Genomic DNA, 21,781 nt, shown 5'->3' with positions numbered 1-21,781 from the left:
GTGAGTTAGCAGAACATTTATAGGACATAGAGGTTAGTGGGTCAAGAGTTCACAACCTATTACTCACCACCGTCCTGTATCATGGAGAAGCATGCACAAATGGGAGCACGTGTAAAGAAGTAAAATGAATGGTTAGTGACGCTCTATGCAAGGTTCAAGTCTCCCACACAACAAATAATGAGTCACCAAAATCAATATATTGATTGTTTGCTAATTGCTGTTATTGCTGTCATTAGTAAGATAAGTGTGAGCTGTACATGTGATTGGTCTCAGAAAGCAGGGCAACCTTCATGATTCATATAGAAACATTGTGAAGTGCATTCAAACAGGCATCAAGTTCGGCACTGAAGGGGGGGGGGGGACTGCTACTACTTTGTTTTTAAAATCCAATGTTTATTTGCACTCATCTTCCAGTGCGATGGATGCTAAGGCTTTATTTACGCTCCTGTAAAATATAGCAGCCCTTTGCTAGTATGCCATAATAGACTGTTGCAAGTCTATATGAATACCTAGATGTCCTAGATGGAAAATTCATTGTAACCATTATGATTGCATTCTGATTTTGATTGCGTTTATTTAGTCAAAGCCACTCTAGATTAGCCATTTTCATTTTGCTTCCATCTCGCTGTAGGAAGTAATAGAAATAATCTGCTTAATACCTGGCATTCTTCAGTCACAGAGCAGAGTGTGGTGCTTCTACAAATGTTAAACTGACCAAGACTCTAAAGACTCTGGCTGTAATATCTGATTGTGTTTTTATGAATGAGCTTGAAATCTGGAGATTTGTGTCAACGTGAGGGACAAATGAATGAAATTTCTGTCCAGGCATCTAAAGAAGGAAACTCTTTGTGCTACAAACAGGCCTGCCCGAGCAGTTCGACAGGCCTGGCAATCTGTCACCAGTGTAAAACGCGCTCTTTGTCCACAAACAAAAGACTCTCACAAAACTCGGCTGTTATCATCTTCATATGAAAGCATATTTGACAATGTGTGTGTGACATGTGTGTATAATTGTGCTTCTAATATAATAATAATTCTATTATAAAATCTTATGTTTACTATTTTATGTGATTTCATAGGTGGAGGAGGAAAGGACAATACACACATTGTACAAAGTGGGACTGGAGACGGAGAGCGCAGCACTAGAGGAGCCAACAGCACACAATGAAACCCCAGACCAGGTGAGAGATCTGTGCTTAAAAATACAAACCAGTCTGACTTACTGGTTTGACTTACTGATAAATGTATCTATTTATTCTTCTAGTTTAATCTTTAACATTGTGGTGCCCTTTTACAAAAGGGGCATGCATAAAATAGTTGTAGGCAATTGGTCTTTGAACTAAACCAGACTTTGACTGGAATTACTGTAATTTCCGTTGCTTAAAGAGTATAGAGATCTTGTGCATGCATATTTATAACAAAACAACTATGGCTATTATATGTATTTAATTGTGGGTGTGGGCTCTTCTCCAGAATGTGAACACTATAGATGCAGAGGCTGAGGAGACTGGGCCTGAGCCAGAGTTGGACCCTCAACCCGTCACTGCTGAGCCAGAGCCCCTCCCAGACCTCCAGAATGATGTAACTCCACAGCCCGTGTCCCAGGATGAGCCTCAAGACGTGCCCGAGTCCCCCTCTGATCTAGTCCTGGCTACAGTACACATGCCCTCAGAAGCTCCACCTGCAGCAGCAGATACCCCCAGTGACAGTGAGCTCATAGACCCTCCCATCCCGCACCCAGCCCAGAGCACACCCCCACATGAAGCTGAAAACATGCCTACCTCAGAGATCGGCACCCCGCCTCCACCCAACAGGTAAGACCACACGATCCAACTGCAGGTGCATGGCTGGCTGTGGAGGTTGGCTTTAACCTTTAGAGAAAACATTTTTAAACTTGCAATGTAATAGATTTGGTTTTTCATTGCTGTGGTTAAAGCCAATCCCACTTCCATTACGGCACTATAAATGTTATTTATTTTATTTTTATTTTTTGTTTTGTTACATTGTGTTACATTTTGTTTTACCTTTTTGTTGGTATCATTTTTTCTTTTATTTGGAACATATTGTGAATTTTTGTTTTACCACTGTATACTTGGCCAATGGCCAAAATTCATACCCTTTTGATGGAACTTGTGACTTGGCTCGCAACATTACATTGGAATAGTCAGAATATCTTGTACACCTCAAAACCTGGAAACAATGGACCAGTTGAACAACACTGAAGATCACCTAAGGACTTTCAACTTTAATTGCCTGAAGATTTGTCTAATTACTAAGAAGTGGACAATTTATGGACATGTCAATCAACATTAACGGACATATTCAGCTTTGCCTAGAATGGACCCTCTACTCTATCTATTTCCTTCTATCTATCCTGTCTCTCTTTCTCCATGTCTTTTTCACTCTTATGCTTTCATTCCTATCTTATCTCTCCCTTGCCCCCTCACTCGCCCGCCCTCTCTGCCTTTCTCAGTGTACAGAGGTGTGGTAAATGCCATGTCCTTTCTTTCCCTCAGCGCAGAGCGGGTTGCCAGTGAAGGAGATGATCTCCCAGTAGACAGCTTTGTCTTTGCAGAGCTCTCTGACTCACAGTGCAGGGTCAATGCCCCTGAACTGGCAACCTGTGAAAACCTCCCTTTTGGCAGCCCTGTGCTCAGGTGAGTATCTAACTCTGGGAAAGGCCAATCAAAGCACCAAGGTAAATGAAGGGTAAATCCAAGCAACAGCTATGGTCAGATTACATCCACCAGCCTTGTTAATCATTTTTAATTTGTCTTCATAATTTTGTTTTTCCTAAGCAAACTCGTATAGTACTTTTATCTGTTGTTAACATTGCACATTGAGCTAAAAAATCTCCTTTTGTGTACATAGTGTGGATGAAGCTGGAGTCGGCGACGAACGTGAGCAAACTTCTGAAACTAAGTCTGAGGTGCCGCCTGCTCCAGGCCCAGAGGGTCCCGAGCCCCAGCAGCAGGAGAGCGACACTGGGCTCTCAGAACACCACCCGGAAGCCAACTCATCACAAACCCCCACAGAACAGAAGGTCAGCATTTCACATCATTCTAAAGCTCTATAAAATGGATAAATGATGTCAGCGTTACTATTTGTTGTTAATAGAATGCACTATGTAAGTGGTATGTGCATGAGAAATATTTTTTCGTATTTATTTTATCACTTCTTTCCATATTATGTTGGTATATTTTAGGCTGGAGATGCTAGTATTGCCAGGGAAACGGATCCCTCTGTGCCCACCAAAGAAGACATCCCAACCTTTGACGAGTGGAAGAAACAGGTTATGGAGGTTGAGAAGGAGAAGAGTAAGTAGTTTTTGTATATAAAATATTGTTAATTTATCTTTAGTTACTTCAAACCACAGATTGTTAAAAATATATTTGAATCCTCACTCTGCAGGTCAGTCTCTTCACACCTCGACTAGTAGCAGTTCTCATCCAGTGAAGAAAGTGCAGAGCAAATTTAAGAATAACTATGCCTCAGTGGAGTGTGGTGCTAAGATCCTTTCTGCCAACAGCGAGGCCAAGGTCTGACAACTTTGTAATTATGTTCTGATGTGATTATTGTAATTATTCTCCCGTGATAATTCTACATTGGCAGTGTTGTTAATTATTTCAATTATATGACGTAGTCATGAGGACATTGCTGACTGATATAAATATTTATGTTCCAGAGCACTTCAGCTATTCTCAAAGAGAATATGGATCTGTATATGCTTAACCCCTGCAGCACCAAAATATGGCAAGTACATCTATATTATTACATTTGGAGTTTTCCAGAGGATCATCGTTTTAATGTAGTTTTGCTTCACTGCTACAGGTTTGTGATTGAGCTCTGTGAGCCCATTCAAGTCAAACAGCTGGACATTGCCAACTTTGAGCTCTTCTCATCCACCCCTAAAGACTTCCTGGTTTCCCTCAGTGACAGGTAGTACACTGCTTCACCAGTTTAATTCAGTGCTCTAGTGCACCTATAAAAATGATGACTAACTAACATGGAAGCAAGAATTTGAAGAAGTGGGTGATATACATTTTTTTATATCGTCATACTGTCCCCTAATTATACCGCGATAGACGGCATTATCGCTGTCCATCTAATTAAGCCAAATCCACAAAAACTAGAGTAAAATTTTTATCTTTTCTTAAATAGCACAGACACAGTGTGTAAAATGGATAAAATAATGCTCATTTAGCTTATTTAAGTGTGCTCCTGTCCACTGCCAGCCATCTCGCGTTGCTTTTTTTCTTTTTTACCATTTCAAACTCCAAACTCCGAGTACAGGTGTGAAATTGTGACAGTAAAAAATGTTGGAGGTTTGATTGTGAAACGTAACTCACAAATATGCATTGAGGAAGTGACTGTTTGTTCTCTTTTGTGAGATGTACAAAACTCATTGAGTCAGGGCCACACAGACAAAGCACACACTCACAACCAAACTAACACTATACTTAAGGTTTAAAGTACCATAAGACAATAAAGACGAAGGCAGATGAAGGCAAACAGCCCAGTTAATATCAAATACAACACTTTATAATATGGAAGCCCTGCTTCATTTTGTGCCAAAACATAACATAAATATAAACTTTGTTTAAAAAAAAATCCTCTCTAGAATATGCAAACGGTATTGAAGGTGACACCGCCACCTTTTCAATACCGTGGCATGCGATATTATCAGCATATCGCCCAACTCTTTGAATTGTACTATGTAACTTTTCTGCTGGAGGGTCTGCCGCTTCCTTGTCTCCATGTAGATGTTCTCCTAGAATGTTTCTATTCAAGTAAAGGTGTTCTTATGGCTAAAGAAAACTTTCAAAAACATGTATTACTGTGAGCGGGGTTGCCAATTCACAGATCTGGCCTATAACTTGGCCTGGTGGCGTCAGCTGCTGGTCTCCATAGAGAGAAGTTTAATGCCATACTATAGACCGTTCCAGGCAAAGTAATAACATATCCATGGACTTTGGAGATAAGCAACTGACATACCCTCAACTAGAAAAGTTGTGTAGTGCATCTTTTATAATGAGTAACCCCATTTCACTGCTGTTTTTGTAACAAATGTTTGTTATTTTTTTTCCTTGCAGATATCCTACAAATAAGTGGGTGAAGCTTGGCACTTTCCATGCTCGTGATAAGCGCACTGTCCAGAGTTTCCCTTTAGATGAACAACTTTATGCAAAATATGTGAAGGTAATGCTTTGCTGCCTTTTATTACCTTTGTTATCTTTGATCTTTCTTTATCTCTCTAGACAGAAGGATAGAAAATAAATCAAAACAGTAGAGTTCTGTATTTGTATTACTGTATCACACTTCATAAACATGCTGAATAGTGTGAAGGGTGTTTTAGGCCTAGGGGACCAGCTTATGACTTCATGGTGAGTTACACATCAGCTCTGCATCAAACTGGTAAACATATTTTTATTTTATTTTATTTATTATTCATTGTTCATGATTCATTGAGGAATATTTATCGTTTCCTTATTTGAACAGGAAAACTGTAACTTTACCAATACAAATTTCAATGTATATTGTACTTTAACAAGATTCTTTGTAATCCTTTCTGTTCATTCACCTTCATGTATTGAGCTCAAATGTGACTGTCCTTTTCCTAAACTCCTGTTCATTTCAGACTTGCTCACTTGTTTGCTTTTATCATGACATATAATTTATTCATAATACAGTGGGTATATTACTGTATAATTATGAAATTGTTGAAATGCTTTCTTCCAATTTGGTTCTGTCAATTTCATAGTCCACTGTTAATTAAGCATAAAAACAGCAATGATGGATGTCATTCTCCATTTGCTTGCATCTAAACCGTTCTTCACTGATTTCTGTTTTCTCTTGCCTCCTGTCCCTCTCCTGTCTTCCTCTTTCCTCAGATGTTCATCAAGTACATAAAGGTTAGCACATTTCTTTCTGTCAGAACCTTCTAAAATGGTCACAGTCTAAATGGGAAGGGTTTTAATGCATGCACATTAACCAAAGTGAGCACATTTTCACGTGTGGGAGATTGTGGGTTGTGCGTTGGGAAACAGTATTTTGGGAGTGACACCCCAGAAACATGGCTGAATAAGAGTTTTCTTGAAAGTTAAATTATTTCTGAAGTAAAATGCATATTGGTTCAGTACACACAGAGTGAAATATTGTGAGGGGATAGAATATGCCACATTATCTTGAAGTTTTATGACAAAGTTTGATACATAGCTATTATAAAAACTTGTAATTGCATAATGTAAAGGCACATATTGTTTTAGATCATATACTGTACATATTGTACTGTGTGTGCTAACTCTATGTATGCATTTAGCTTGAAGTAATAAAATTTTCCACATTGTTGTAGGCTATTGATGTATGCCTGTATTTCACTATATGTTCTACTGTGTAATGTTGTCCTTTCTGCAGGTGGAACTTCTCTCTCATTTTGGATCTGAACACTTCTGTCCTCTCAGTCTCATTCGGTAATTTGATTAGTTTCATCTTGTTTTTTCTGCCACATTTAGTTTAGTTACACTTTTCAGACTAAGCCAAGTAAATGGAAGTGAAATACTCCCTCATAAATCATAATTTACATATGTAACATACCATACACTGTTAAATGTAAAATGTGACTTTGCCTTGAGCACATATGAAGCTGTTGTGGGTTTGACAACAAATGGAGGGGAAGAGGCCAGGAATGTGGAAAATAAGCTTGTGTTGATAAGCTCAACAGTCTTTGAAAACTAAACAGCAAAACGTGAATACATGGATTTGTAAAAGTGATTTGAATTAGAATTTTAGTGTTTAGCGTTTTACATGAAATAAGAATGCAAAATACTGAAAATATAAAGTTAGAAACCTCTAATAAGTAAATAAACGGAAACTGTTTGCCCGTGGAATGAAATGGGCAAACAGTTGAACATAATACATATAACCTGCTCAAGATTAATTTTCTGAATTCAAGTAAATTTCTGTTGATCAAGTCATTTCAGTTCATTTTTATCTCGGTTAACAATTATGATTTTAAGTAATTTTCAGAGCAGTAACATGGTATATGTGTTTGTAGAGTGTTTGGTACGAGCATGGTGGAGGAGTATGAGGAGATTGCAGATTCCCAGGACCCCTCAGAAAGAGTGGATTTTCTAGACGAAGACTATGGTAAGGCGTAAGGAAGTACGCTGAAAAGTTCTTTGTAGAAAACTTGTACACAACTATTTGGGCCTTTTTATAAGCCAAATGGGTTGTTCTATGTTTTAGTTTGACTTTAAATGGTTTCAAAATCTGATACTTTAATGCCCCCGTTTGTCTTCTGGAAGAACAATGCACATGCAGCATATCTCTCCTACAGATCCAGTAGAGTCATGTTGCAGGCCCTGTAGCCACATGCTTGAGGCCAGGGTTCACTATAAATACCAGCTCAGCCATTTCCTCTGTTTTTCTCATATCCGATACATTGTGCATTTGTTTTGACCCATATATGCAAGTTAAGTTATTTTAATGCATAAGTAAGCAAGTAATTTCCCCTTTGTGCGTTTTGTCTCATCAGATTATCCTCCAGGTTATCAACCATCAGAAGACAAGGCTTCTAAAAACCTCCTGGGCTCAGCAACCAGTATGTACCCATGCATGCTACACGTGCCATGTAATACAATTAAAATGTATAAACCACTCTAGTACACGTTACACAACTTCATCATTTGGTTTGACCTTATATATGAGAGAGAATTATTCAACAATGAGATAATTGTCAACACTCATTTTATGTAGTTAAAAAAAATGTAGCAATAAGTTTTATGACGGGTTTTGTCAATTTCTAGCTGCCTGTGGTTGCAACTTCAGTTTCAGATTCATGCCAATTTTTTTTTCCCCAATTGGTGTTACTATGAAATGCTTTCAAACAAGAGACTTCTTCAACATCTTCTTATTGTTCATTGTTCAACATGTTGTCCATGTCCCCATGTCCAAACACACATGAAAGGACAAACATGAAAAAACTACTATATTTCAGCCTGCATATTTTTGCACAGAGGAAGAACGGACAGACCTACATTTATAGCTATACAATCAATGTAAATGAGTTTCTTTGTCTTCTTATAGATGCCATTTTAAACATGGTGAATAACATTGCTGCTAACGTTCTTGGTGGAGGGCCAGAGATGGAGGGTGGAACAGAAAATGGTATGTATTCTATGTGAATTTTTTATCCTTATTTATTTAATACACTGTGGCATGGAGCCAATTTCCAATTCATAGTCTATTTCAATCAATGCTTTTCTAAGGTGAGGCATTCCAAGGCTTTGTTGTATTGTAATATAACAACCACACCCTCATCATGGGTGAAGCACTGTGTACCAGGTTTATATCAATCTAACATGAACATCATTATAACATCATGAGCACTTCAGGTGTGAAGAGGTGCCTTAAATACCTCCTGATGGGATTATTGGGTAAAAGAAAGTATAATATTTACAATTATCAAATGTATCAGTACCTGTTTACTAATAAATACTAAAAGTAGTATTAAAACTAAATACTGATAATTGAACAAGTGAAAAAATAAAACGACAAAGAGAAACAGGAAATATTTAGACCTTTCCAGAATAGAATGATATTCATCTATATCAGAAATGACGTAAGATCACATGATAACATTGCTTTTCTTCACATTGTATTGCTAGGATGGATCTTATCACAAATACAATTGGCATTCTGTATATTCTCACTTTTGCATTTTAATTCACATTTGGAGGCTTATTTTCTCAGCATAGTTCCTCCACAGTGAAACGTTCTTTGACTTCCTAGAAGCCTTTTGGAGCTTGCTTTTGCACACAATGGTTAGATTAACCGGTTCTAAATCTAGGTCATTTTTTCTGCCTTAAAATGTTTGCATATGCACGGTCCAATCCCAGGCCATACATACAGTACATATTCTGAGAAAGCCAGATGTTTATGTGAATCTTGGCAGGCACTATCGGTCCTGTGGTCTGGGGGTGATGAAAAAAAAAAAAAAAAACTTTACCTCACAGGCACTCTGTGGAGGGACAAGGGGGGTATACTGAAGGAAAGAAATCTGCTCAAACTGGATCAGACCGGTTTTATTTTTTCCTATATCTAAACCCTGGCCTTCTAGTATCCCAAAACAGGGAAAGATTGTTCTGTATTGTATTGTACCCTGCCTCCTACAGCTACTCCAAGACTTTCAATGTACATTGTTCTACTCCCTAATTGTGTGTTTTAGCAAAGTCGAATGTAACGTTTGTAATGTTTGTTTGTGGCAAATAGATTTACTTTCAATATTTTTTTTTAGGTAATGCATCAATTGAGGCCCAGAATGAAGTTGATGGAAGTAAAGAGGTTTCCTCTCAGCATAATGAAAGCATTCAACCGTCTGCAATGTAAGTGCACATAATCCACTAAATTAATTATCATTATTAACAATATGAATTTTTTTCTGACAATAAAATGTAATGTCTCTTTTGTTCACTTCTAGTCTGGAGCCTGGTCAATCAGGGCATCCAGAAGAGAAGATGAATTTGACACAGTCCTCCACCCCCCCGCTGACCCCCCCAGAGCCTGTGGAAGAGAGGCAGATCGTGACTCTAGTTGAGGAGGAAGAGGAGGAGGAAGAGCCACAGCGATCTACAGTGACGCTGATGGAGGAGGAGATTGAGGAAGAGGAGGAGACGAGGGAGGAGCAGGGCAGGAAAGAGGCTGGTCGAAACCAATGGGAGAGCCAGGCCTACTGTCCCTTCTCTTCGTTCACCTCCCTCTCTCTGTCTTGCATGGCTACACTGCCCGAGCTGCTGCACCGTTGGTGTTCAGCCCGACTGACCAAAGAAAGACTCCGCAGCGTACGCCGGAGAAATCACTCACATACTCACAGCTCCTCTTCCTCCACGCACACCCCTGCCCTTGTACCTATCACCCCCCCATCACAAGACATCCTCACTGTCACAGAAATTGTCCCAGAGCCAGAGACACACGAGAGCAAAGTTACGAATGATGTACTCACAACTGAAATCAACGACACTCACACTCCAGATTTCAACCTGCTCCTCGAACCCAGTCAGACCTCCTCCATCCCGCCGCAGAGCTTTTCGGACAGTCACAGCTCCCTCACGCGGCCCACACCCACCAATGAGGACAAGGTTCTATCTCCGGTCAAAGACTCCGCCCTAGACCCTCTGCCCACCCCTCCCCTCCAAGCTGTGTCCATCCCAGAGACACAGCAGGCCAGCAGAGCCACCCCGACCCCCATTCTCAACTCCACACCTCAATCCGTGGCACCAGAGGCACCTTCGTCAGCTTTTGCTCCTTCAGTGAAAGAGCAGCCGATCCAACCTTTACCCACTGCCTCGCGACCTGAGGACATGATAGCGCCACCTACTGGACTCCCATCTCACATACTCACAACTGACTTGCATACAGATGCTGACAAGGCAGACCAGTCCTCTCAGAGCCACGGGGAACATGGGGACTCTATCACTCAAAATGGAGAGGCCCACCACAATGATCACACAGTTGAAGATGACCTTCTAAACAGTGTGGGCAATGGGAATGGTCACCGGACTGCCACAGACTTCTATGCAGAGTTGCAAAACGGGGGTGATTATAGTGGTGGGCCAGTGAATGGCAACGGAGGAGCAGTGCATGGGTCCAGTCAAAAAGAAAGTGTCTTTATGAGGCTGAACAACCGGATCAAAGCACTGGAGATGAATATGAGTTTATCCAGCAGATACTTGGAGGAGCTAAGCCAAAGGTAAATCCTGTTGTATAATACAAATTTTGACATTTGACTTTACTAGGTTAAATATATTCAGTACATGATTTACTTCTGCGTTTTAAAGGTATCGCAAACAAATGGAAGAAATGCAAAGAGCTTTCAATAAGACCATCATTAAACTGCAAAACACATCACGTATCGCAGAGGAGCAGGTCAGTGCTTTGTTTATTCTGACCTCAAACTGAATAATAGTAGTTTTTTTGTTTTGGATTTTTTTTTTTGATTCAGTATTTTCCATTTACATGTTGCTTTTTTTTCCCTCCAGGACCAGAAGCAGACTGAGTCCATCCAAATTCTGCAGAGCCAACTGGAAAATGTGACTAAAGTTATGCTCAATCTGACCTTCACTGTCAGTCAGTTACAGAGAGAGGTAACAGTACCACACATGTACAAGCTGCAAGGCAAATAGTTTTTTCTATAGATTTTCATTGAATAGTGATGAAAATAATTGTATGTTTGCCTGCAGGTGTCAGACCGACAGAGCTACCTGGTGGTGTCTCTGGTTTTATGCTTGTTTCTGGGTGTTCTGTTGTGTATGCAGTGCTGCAGGAGCTCTCCTCCGAGCCCCAACATCAGCACTGTGGCCCTCCCCAAGAGCAACCACTACCCCAGCCCCAAAAGGTAACCTTTCACCACCAATATCTACTATCTATATACTATACTATATCTACTACTACATAATATTAATTTATCGAATGAGAAGAGCACAATGCTTTGAACATAATCAGTATATTCAATTACTACCAGAATTTAAACCGTGAGTTTTAATTATTCACTCTGTCCACATTTGGACCCTTTTCTGACTCTACTGTTGCACCAGAAAAGTTACACATGGTAGTTTATGGTTATTTTCATTTTTTTGTTTTTTGTTTCTCACTCAAAAATGCTTGCTAATATGCAGAGACGATATCATACGTTCTCATTTTTATAACAAATAGCTTCACAACACATTGTACGGTGCAAAGGGTGTTTTCCTGAACTACAAGTCAGGACCTTTACATTTGTGCATAGTTCAATTATTGACCTGTTTGATATCCTAAATTGCAAGGTCTTTCTTTCAGGTGTTTTTCCTCCTATGATGACATGAGTATAAAACGGAGAGTGGCATGTCCACTTGTCCGCTCCAAGTCATTTCACTTGTCCTCAACAGAAGGTACAAACTTCCGTCACCTTAAATATGCAACCCAAGTTTTTCTTTCTGTATCACCCTTTTCTATTGTGTTTAGGATTACCTGTGTACTATGTTCTGTTCATCATTGCAGTTATCCAGTTTGACCTTTTTGGTAGTTAATCTTTTTTTTTTTTTTGGTCGTCAGTTTTTAGAAGTAGTACATACATTTTTCCCAGTGCCTACAGCAACACTAGAGTAGGGTCTGTCCAGGAAACAAAAAAGGAAAGCATTTGTAAATTGAAACCTGAAGCTTCCCCTGTTGTCCATTATCCTCCGCATGATGTGTACTGTGTATGCATTTGTGAGTTTGTCCTTCAGACTGACTGGCTGTCATTGCCAGCTTGTGACCACATGCGGGCTTAAGGAGCATAATAATAGAGCTCAGAGCTTTGCAGCCTCATGGTGGACATTTGCAAGTAGTAATCAAAGACAACTGGATTTTTTTGTCCTGTGTATAACTAGTATAAATCCTGTGAGTGTACTACTTGCAAGGTCCCTTCATGCTTGTTATTCTGTTCATTTCATCATTAACCTGCCCCTCTCTCCCCTCCCCCTCTCTCCCCTCCCCAGTAGGTCCAGATGACTTGTACATTGTAGAACCTCTAAGGTTTTCTCCAGAGAAAAAGGTACAGTGTTTGCTCTCACTGTTACAACATAAGCTGGTGTTTTGATGTAAAGTCCTGTACTATGTTAAAGCTGCGTTAAACACAAAGGCTAAAAGTAGTTTAAAATATTTTTGGTGATGCAGAGAATGACAGGAGGGCTTTATCTTATTTTGTGTCACACTAAGCTTATTATTGCCATCATCAATCCCAGTCTTGCCATATCTTTCATTTTGAACCCTGCCTTTTATATTCTCATCTCGATATCAACTCCAAACTTTAAATTACTCTTGTTTTTTCCATAGAAAAAGCGCGGGAAGACCAAGTCTTTGGACAAAGTGGAGACACTGAATGCTGACCATCCCACTCCACTGACTAATGGAATTCTTAAGTGCAATGGCTTTCATCCAGCTCTACCTGCCCCTGTGGTGCCTCCTGCTCTTCCTGCTCCGCCCCCAGCCCCACTGGCACTGCCCCCCTCCTCAGTGGAGGAGGTACTGTTACTGCCCTCCTGTCCCACCACCGAGAGCCCATCGGAGAGCACCAGCTGCAGCTCGTCCCACTCAGAGGAGTCCTACACCAGCCGCCTGCCCCCTCCCTCACCTGTGCTGCCCCCTAATGGCCTCTGTAATGGCCACAGCCTGCCCTTCACCCTGCACCAGCCCTCTAAAACTCGACAGGAGAAGCGCTCCATGAAGAGACGAAAATCTAAGCAGACAGAGCTGCCGTTCCCTTCACTGCCAACAGGTGGCGTCAGCTCTCTGCCTAGTCTGCAGACACTCATTAAAGGAAACAAGGACATAAGTGTTGGGACCATTGGAGTGACAGCTGTCACTGGACATGTCTGAGACTTCTTTACAGATTTATTTGATGAAAACATGAACACTGTATGGTAGCAGACAGCAGATAAAGGTCTGTCTGCGACCAAAGACCCACAATCCCCTAATCACCCAGATAAACTGTGAGGGTGGACACAGTAGCTCAACATTGTATTGGCCAAAACATGTCACAGTCAACAGTTCATTTTGGTTATGTGCCTTTATATCTACTTAGTCGTCTTTGAAGCTGAAACATTGAAAATGAGGTGAAACGAAATTCAACTGTGGTGGGGCAAACAACATTCATTAAGTCAAACCCATTGATCTCCACAGAGGCTCAGAGAGGACGCTCTGGATTCACAGTTGTGTCATTCCTTCATACATGGGGGTGTAGACGTGTTGGGTTTCTCTTTTTAGATTCAATGTGTCATACCTGTTGCATGGAGCTTAACTAGAACAACAACTCTTATGTTTCTGACTCTTATCTCTTTCCTTCTTCCTCTCATTTTAGTGTTACCTCCTGGCACTGCTCCAGGGCTGTATGGGACCACAGTGTCAAGTCTATCTCTATGTTCTGTCAGTCTTGTCCAAACCTACCATAAGAGCTGAATGAAGAAAACTACCTTTGTGTGAATGTCTTAGCACTTGTAGTTTAGCTTTAACCCTGTGTTGTAAATACATAAGCAGCAGATATTCGGTTGTATAGTTGAGATTTTTTTCACTATGAAGGAAGGCAAGGTATATTTATAAAAAAAAAAATCTTTACTCTTTTCTTATTGTTACTCGGGTGGATTGTTTGACGTCTCACTATAACTGCACTTACAAAATGATTTCATGTTTACACTTTACTTTTTTACACAGAAAAGCTACTGGGACCCTGCAGATGAGCTAAAGAGACCACAGTTATTTATTTATTTATTTACAGAGGATTCTATAAAGTAGGCGCTGGCTTGCCAGTCTCCTAGACCTGCAGGGTCTCAGTAGTTCAGCCATTAAATATAAAAAATATGGTACTCAAACAATGTGAAGAGGAGTGGTTTGTTCAGCTTTCTGTCTATAGTCCTGCTGCAGCTGTATGCGTCTCCTTGCATTGTCTGGAAAGGGCTAAAGCTAGCATCTTCTCTGAGTGTGTCTATCATTTTAAATCTTTAAACCATTTCTTGGGCATCTTACAACAACATTCATTTAATACAGTAAGTTGGCCATAGAAGGAATACTTCTTTAGAATAATAACCTTTTAAATGAATTTTATCTTTCTAACTAATTTCTAATTTCTGATTGCTCTATTTGGTTGGACACGATATATTTCTGTTATAAATATTTCTGTTGCCCCGGAGACATTTCTTCTGATGGTTCCCATTCATGTTTTGTCTTTCTATTTTTCTTCTACTTATCTTCATCTATAAATCAAAGGTCCATTGCATGAATTCTCTATTACTGTGAAAGATTTTAACAGATGTGCTTTTAAAACCACTTTTAGTTTTTCAGACTGGTCCAGTTTTCTCAGATACTTATCCAAGCTTTTATCAACCCATCATTGCTCTTGTCTGCCCCACCTTGAATGAAATACTATGTTCTTGAATAAAGGGAAAGATTGAGATTAATTAGGAACACTATTAACATGATTTTAGGTTCCACAAATCCAAATGTTTTACTTGTTTTGAATGATCTTTTAAGTGTATGTTTGTTCAGATTGTATGTCTGCAAAATGGTTGTCAGGATGTGTGTTTCTCTGTGTTAAGAGAAGGACTACTTTAAAATGTACTCATTCTGAAAAACTTTGAAGAGAAATTTTAGGAGTTCTTTGGCACTTTGTATGACTCCCCATGCCTTTTGGTTTTGTTTAAAAGCTTAAATGCTATCATTTCTTCCTATGTGATTTCTGTCTTCTTTTGTATGCATTTTTATTTCTGTCTACTCTTAAGAGCTGCACAGTATTTTGGAGCACGAGTGAGTTACTACAAGAACTGTAGTGCCATTAGAAACTGTGAATTTCTAAATAAAACTCTTTTTTTTGTTGTTGTTGTTGTCTTTCACATTGTTGTTTGTGTGTTCCTTATCTATAACACCAGGCTAACCACAGGTTTCAACTTGCAAAGTAATAAGCATAAGCATTTAGAAAATTACTCAACATCCATATTCAATTGTGCTGACTTTGACTGACTTTACAATAAAGGTTATTGTATTAATTATTTTAATATAGTGTCATATTAACCATAAAATCCACTGTAAGAGGCACTGTTGGCATTGCAAATTAACTAGGCTTACTCTGGATTAGTTTTATAGCTGTAGCTATCAAAAAGCAATCAAAAAAAGAGAACATTCAATTATAAGTAGGTAAAACAGTGAAAACAGTAGTGACCATTAAAAACAAGTACATTTTCAACAAAATAAAGGCTAAAATTAATATGCTACTTGAAGGCTTCTATAATAGAGCATATTTGTGAATATAGTGTATTTCTGATGGATTTTTTTTTTGTATCACTTTTTGACTTTTTTATTTAATGCCATTGTCTTTGTTTTAAAAAAAGTGATTATGAATATTTTATTGGTCAACTAGTCAAAACGTATGTAGATATAATAACTATATGATTAATGTAATTCTAATTTGATCTTAAATAATTAAGTAAGCAGTATAAGCCAGTTGCATATTATTTTACGCCAGTGTCGTACACGTAAAGGACGGTAGGGGGCAGCAGCGCCACGAAACCACCCGATGGAATGTTTGTTAATGCGCTGAAGAAACAGAAGACAACAACATGGAGGACGAGGTTGATGTTGACATCGAAGGAGATGCTTTTGACAGCAGTATTAGGTTTGTTTTACCGTCAGTTATGTGCATATATGACCAGTTTATTTTGTAATTTCGTTCTACATATGGTGCAAAGATTTCCGGTTCAAATTTGCGTTAGTAGTTGTCGCTTTTCTAACTCTAATGCTAGCATATATGTGGACTTGAATTAGTTTCTGTCTGGCAGCTGATTTTGCTTATGTTTTAGTGAGATGGACGGTGGGGGGCTAATTCAGGAGCAGTTTTTACAGTCGACCTGGAAAAGCAGTGCGGGGATACTGGTAAATGGTTTCTTTATAAAACTGTAATAACCCGTGGTCCTGATTGACATCAGTGTGAGTGATTATGCTTTTTTTTTTATTTTTTATTGTGTTTTCATTTCCATCTTACAGCCATGGGAACTGGATAGCTCCATCAGCGCAGAAAACAGAGAGGTCATAGAGAAAATGCTCTTGGAAGAACAGTATCCTTTAACTCCCTACTTCATAAACCATATCTGCCTGCGCAAATAAGATTAAATTGAGATAATCTAGAAAGTTTTATATCTGATGTTGTAGACTCTAAAAGCGGTTTTAATGTGTTGTATTCGTTTTACTTTTCCTGTTAGTTGCATACATTTACAATTAAAAAACCTTAATCATACATAGATACTACTTAACAGGTCAGGAAATCCCTAAAAACTTTTGGCAAAGTGAGTCTAACAAGCCAAAAGTAAAAAAGTAAGTTACCACACATTTAAACAGTTATTAGAGTTTAATAATAAGTTTGATCAATTGTGTTGTTCTTGTTCATTTTTCTTTTCTAGGTCTCCAACCAAAGCGTCCTCCGCATCCTCCTCTCGTTGGTCTTCTGAGGAGAAGAAGTGCTTTGAGGAAGGACTGGTATGATTTTAAATTGTAAAGCTGTTCTTTACTAAACTGCTTTTATTCCTCTCTGGATGTATTGTTATTCATTTTTGCCAGGCGCAATATGGTCGACGGTGGACTAAGATTGCTAAGCTTATGGGAAGCCGTACTGTTCTTCAGGTCAAAAGTTATGCCCGCCAGTACTTGAAGCAAGAGGTAATTTGTCTGCATATACTTTATTTCCTCATTCTGTCTTTTTGCACATTTAAATTATTTATTATTATTTAAGGCACCTTGTTTTGTAAGGGGTTCTGTCACCTGCCTGTCTTCATGAAACGGTTATAGATTTCCTTGTAGTTTTATTTTATTACATGTGTTTGATTGCCAAAATACTGTGTAAAAACATGCATTCTTGCTGTGAATGGGCTTGCCTCTCTCCTGTAACTTGGCTTGGTGGCATCTTCGTATTTGACTGCATGGAGATAAGGAAGTTTGCTGTCATACTGTGAAACATCTAAGCTTAAGTAAAGTAATAACATCGCTATGGATGTGCCAGACCCTTCACCAGAAAAAAATTACCTATTGCATTTCAAAATGCTCTAACTCAATATCAGAGCGGTACTATTGTAATAAACATGCTATGTTATACATTTTCAGGCCAAATCAAAAGTCAAAGCTGCTGCTCCCTCTACAGGCACATTGCTGCCAATGCAACCTCAGACTAGTTCCAGTCATCCATACACTTTGACCAATGCTGTGCGGATAGAGAAGCTTTCTGATGACGAAGACGAAGAAATAGACATTACAGATGATGATAGTGAACCAGCAGAAGACAAACCAAGTGATATCCAAGTAAAATCTGAAGTCACAGACACCCAAATAGACAATACAAGACCGGAGCTGGGAGATTTAGGCTTCCTCATAACGGAGAGTTTGAATGAGACTGAAGATAAACCTGGTTGTAGCCTTATGTTTTCAGATGGCCACACATCCTCCATGGATTCCACAAATCAGACTTTCGTTGATGACCAAAGTGAACCAATTCTTGCTAAAATAGCAGAGGAAGAGGCAAAGCAAATAAAAGAAGAGGACCAATGCTACCAGTCTGTTGGTCCTGAAAAGATGCAGCAACTGGTAGAAGAATGCAATGAAGACACAGGTAGGAGCATTGAGCATTGCAGACCATTCTACCATCTTTAATACAATCTTTTACACCAAATAATGCATACTACATTACTTTGTTGAATTAACATGTTGCTCCTAAAATTGTTCTGTCAGAAGAGAAAAACATGGGACCAGAAGATAACCAAGAGGAGGATGATGAAGAGGAAGAACTGAAGCCTCCAGAACAGGAAATCGAGATGGACCCGGAGGTCATCACTGAAGATGAGAAGCAAGCTATCCCAGAGTTCTTTGAGGGACGTCCTTCCAAAACTCCAGAGAGATATTTAAAAATCAGGAACTATATCCTGGATCAATGGTTTGTTGGGTTGACTTTTTGTTTCTATCAATTTTTATCTTGAACTGATCTTAATATATTTTAATATGCTGTAACAGGTCCAAGAGCAAACCCAAATACCTCAACAAGACGTCCGTCCGGCCAGGGCTGAAAAACTGTGGTGATGTAAACTGCATTGGGAGAATCCACACATATCTGGAGCTTATAGGAGCCATTAACTTTAACTGTGGTAAGTAGACTTTTTAAACACTGTTTCACTGTTTCAAATGATCAATTAATAGCTTTTTAATAACATTTAATCACTTTCAATTAGAATTGTTTATACCCTTAAAAACTATAGTTGCTGTCCCTATGTATTGCATTTTGTATTATTAACTGGCTTAAGTTCTCAAATTGCATTTAATTAGGTGTACTCAATTAATTAATGAATACAGACTTTGGCAATGAATTCTTTAATTGATTAACCATAAACAACCCTATTTTCTACTTTAAGAGCAAGCAGTATATAATCGCCCACGAATCGTAGACCGGACCAAACAAAAAGAGGGCAAGGATGTGCTGGAGGCCTATCAGCTAGCTCAGAGACTACAGAGCATGGTGAACTATTCAAAGGCACACATGACTGACACAAATCTACTTTATATTCATTTATTACATTTTGTTTGTTTCAATAATGAAGCGAACGAGGAAGCGGCGTGTGAGAGACATCTGGGGAAACTGGTGTGATGCCAAAGACTTGGAAGGACAGACATATGAGGTTTGTTGTGGGACATTTTTGTAATACTATTTAAATTATGCTCCACAGTAACTATTGTTTTTGGTCAAACTAGCATCTCAGTGCAGAGGAACTCGCTAAGAGAAGAGAGGAGATGAAAAACATGCCCAAACCATCCAAGATGTCCAGGTACAAAGGGTAAGTCTGCTGGTGCTTTATGTCCGATTTAAAACAGTGTATGCTTTATTGAACATGCATTTTTCTTTTACAGGTCATTTGATCCTTTCAAGTTAATCCCTTGCAGATCATTTGGAGATGATGTACAGGTTAGTGGCATTTCACACTCCATTTTCCTACAATGCAGTGTGAAATTCTTTTAATAAGCATATTCACTACATTACAGAGTATTATAACCATAATTATTTATTCATTAATTAATTAAATTCAACCATTTTAACTTTATAATTGAATACAGAATAAATAAAACAATGTATTACATATAAGCCAGTTTAATAATAATAATAATAATAATAATAATAATAATAATAATAATAATAATAATAATAATAATAATATTGATTTTAATTACTTAAAGTGTGCCTTCATTTTATTATTATTGAAACAGGAACCATTCCAGATTATAGTCTGTGCAGAGACACTTCTAATCATGGACATGGTAAGCTTTGACTGTTTTTACACATTTACAGTTTAGTTTGAAGTTTTAAGTACTGATTGGATGTGGTGTTCTCAGCATGCTCATGTGTCTCGAGGAGAAGTCATTGGTCTTCTTGGTGGAACTTACAATGAGGAAGATAAGATATTAAAGGTATGAGGAATAGCTAACTAGCCTCATGTTAAAAATATGTTTAATTTCATTATCTACGTGATTTATCAAATGTGTGATGATTGTTAGGTTTGCGTGGCTGAACCTTGTAACAGCGTGAGTACAGGCCTGCAGTGTGAGATGGACCCTGTGTCTCAGACTTTGGCCTGTGACACTCTGTCCTCTCTGGGGTACAGTGTGGTGGGCTGGTACCACTCACACCCCTCCTTCCACCCCAACCCCTCTGTACGGGACATACACACACAGGATCAGTTCCAGGTAAATCAATACCCTGTGGTGACAACATGTTCAAGTTAAAAAGTAACTGTGCAAATAGCGCTAAGCAATTGTGTTAAATGATATGATATGGACCAAAATGTCTGACTGAGAAAAAGACAAATCAGTTTACTTTTTCTTTTTGGGGAGACAGAACTTGTGTGTCGTTGGATGTTTATATTCAAAACATGCCAAATAGGTTTGGTTAATTAATTAGATTTTAATTACATTATTTTTTTGTTTTTCAGAGTTATTTCTCAAGGGGAGGTGCTCCATTTATTGGAATGATTGTGAGTCCATACGATCCTGCAAATCCATCCCCTCACTCTCAGACTACCTGTCTGTTGGTGAAAGAGACCCATGGTGAATCAGGGCCACAGAGTATGTCTTTTAATTCTTAACAACACAACTTGTACATGTTTTCTTCAATAATTTTTGTTAATTTATGTTTTTTTGTATTTTTCAGAGCTGCCCTACAAATTTGATTTTCTACCATCACAAGACATTCCAGACTGGGATCAGACTTTGCGAAGGGCACAGTGGATTATCCAGAAATATTCCCAAACACCAGGGTAACTGCATTGTGTATTCTTTTCTGTTGCATTTGTTCTTATGAATCTTTTCCTTTTGTACACTACAGTGAATCATCTGCCGTCTAATGTTTTGATTATTTTGCCTAATAATTTGACTAACAATATTTAAATAATATATTGTTTAATATATTAAGCTTAAAGATTTTTAAGATGTGCAGTGTGATCACAGCCTTCTCAGTTTAGCTGGGCTTTGAACTGGCATGAGTAGAAGACTGGTCTATATATATTGTGTGTTTATTCTTTTTTTTTTTTTTCATATTTTCCAGGAGTGTGCAAATGAACCGTTTTTTCAGAAGAGACTCACATCTTACCTGCCTTGAGAAGGTTAAAATTTGTGTCACATTTATGTCTTTCAATTTTTTTTTCTTTTTTCTTTTTTTTTGCTTTACCCATCGTCCCATTTCATTGTCTCTTTTTAGATGCTGTCTTCTTTGGCCAAGTACCTGGAGCCTCTGCCAGATGATGAAGGAGACCCTTTTCTTGTCCAAATTCAAGCTCTATTTCAGTCAGATTTTATTCCAAATCAACAAACATTTGACCAGGAGGCAGGAGAAACTTTAAATGTACCTGAACCGTTGGACTGTGATGATTCTGACCAAATATTCCCGATAGGAGACACCAGTCAGGACCCTAAACCAGATCACACCAAGGCCACTGCTGCCGAGAATGTAGTGCTTCACCTGGGCTCTGTGTTGCCCACTGAACATGACTATTTACTGTGATCCTGACACATCTATTCATTGTTATGCATAATATTGTTGTTCTAGTATTATTCAAATATTTAAGGCCTTTGCTGAGTACAATGTTAGTGTTTTTAGACAAGGCAGTGTTTATAGCCGCTTTATTGGTTGTTAATAAAATATTTTCCTATTTATTTCAGTGTTTGTTATTTGTGTACGTGACAAAATGCTTTAATC

General features: G+C 38.7%; 2 protein-coding genes across 4 annotated transcripts in view; both read left to right on the top strand.

Annotated features, from left to right (window-relative positions):
- suco (SUN domain containing ossification factor) overlaps positions 1–15,383 on the top strand; it is a 35,163-nt gene extending 19,780 nt beyond the window's left edge. The window contains exons 4-25 of one of the 3 annotated variants that reach the window (XM_055221097.1): positions 1,080–1,181; positions 1,474–1,814; positions 2,517–2,657; positions 2,872–3,043; positions 3,206–3,317; positions 3,412–3,539; positions 3,686–3,753; positions 3,832–3,939; positions 5,094–5,199; positions 5,892–5,912; positions 6,415–6,470; positions 7,055–7,146; positions 7,535–7,600; positions 8,086–8,166; positions 9,296–9,383; positions 9,479–10,747; positions 10,836–10,923; positions 11,037–11,141; positions 11,238–11,392; positions 11,833–11,924; positions 12,513–12,568; positions 12,850–15,383. In XM_055221097.1, the coding sequence (XP_055077072.1) occupies positions 1,080–1,181; positions 1,474–1,814; positions 2,517–2,657; positions 2,872–3,043; positions 3,206–3,317; positions 3,412–3,539; positions 3,686–3,753; positions 3,832–3,939; positions 5,094–5,199; positions 5,892–5,912; positions 6,415–6,470; positions 7,055–7,146; positions 7,535–7,600; positions 8,086–8,166; positions 9,296–9,383; positions 9,479–10,747; positions 10,836–10,923; positions 11,037–11,141; positions 11,238–11,392; positions 11,833–11,924; positions 12,513–12,568; positions 12,850–13,392 (3,990 nt within the window). In that variant the 3' untranslated portion in view covers positions 13,393–15,383. The remainder of the gene's footprint in view (positions 1–1,079; positions 1,182–1,473; positions 1,815–2,516; positions 2,658–2,871; positions 3,044–3,205; positions 3,318–3,411; positions 3,540–3,685; positions 3,754–3,831; positions 3,940–5,093; positions 5,200–5,891; positions 5,913–6,414; positions 6,471–7,054; positions 7,147–7,534; positions 7,601–8,085; positions 8,167–9,295; positions 9,384–9,478; positions 10,748–10,835; positions 10,924–11,036; positions 11,142–11,237; positions 11,393–11,832; positions 11,925–12,512; positions 12,569–12,849) is intronic. The other 2 variants (XM_033992128.2, XM_033992127.2) reach the window with 2 other exon arrangements.
- Positions 15,384–16,106: 723 nt separating this feature from the next.
- Positions 16,107–21,738, top strand: mysm1 (Myb-like, SWIRM and MPN domains 1). Its single transcript, XM_055221157.1, has 20 exons — positions 16,107–16,177; positions 16,362–16,434; positions 16,546–16,616; positions 16,801–16,872; positions 16,959–17,034; positions 17,116–17,214; positions 17,656–18,157; positions 18,277–18,478; positions 18,556–18,686; positions 18,951–19,054; positions 19,137–19,214; positions 19,288–19,370; positions 19,444–19,498; positions 19,798–19,848; positions 19,924–19,998; positions 20,086–20,274; positions 20,520–20,652; positions 20,738–20,843; positions 21,131–21,188; positions 21,284–21,738. Exons 1-20 carry the CDS (start codon positions 16,122–16,124, stop codon positions 21,584–21,586), a joined length of 2,517 nt encoding a protein of 838 aa, XP_055077132.1. The 5' UTR covers positions 16,107–16,121; the 3' UTR covers positions 21,587–21,738.
- The last annotated feature ends 43 nt before the right edge of the window (positions 21,739–21,781 follow it).

The sequence above is a fragment of the Periophthalmus magnuspinnatus genome, chromosome 4 (genome assembly GCF_009829125.3).
Source record: "Periophthalmus magnuspinnatus isolate fPerMag1 chromosome 4, fPerMag1.2.pri, whole genome shotgun sequence".
NCBI classification, from domain to species: Eukaryota; Metazoa; Chordata; class Actinopteri; order Gobiiformes; family Gobiidae; genus Periophthalmus; species Periophthalmus magnuspinnatus.
Note: the sequence above shows the minus strand (reverse complement) of the source record. Positions and strands in the feature narration are given on the sequence as shown.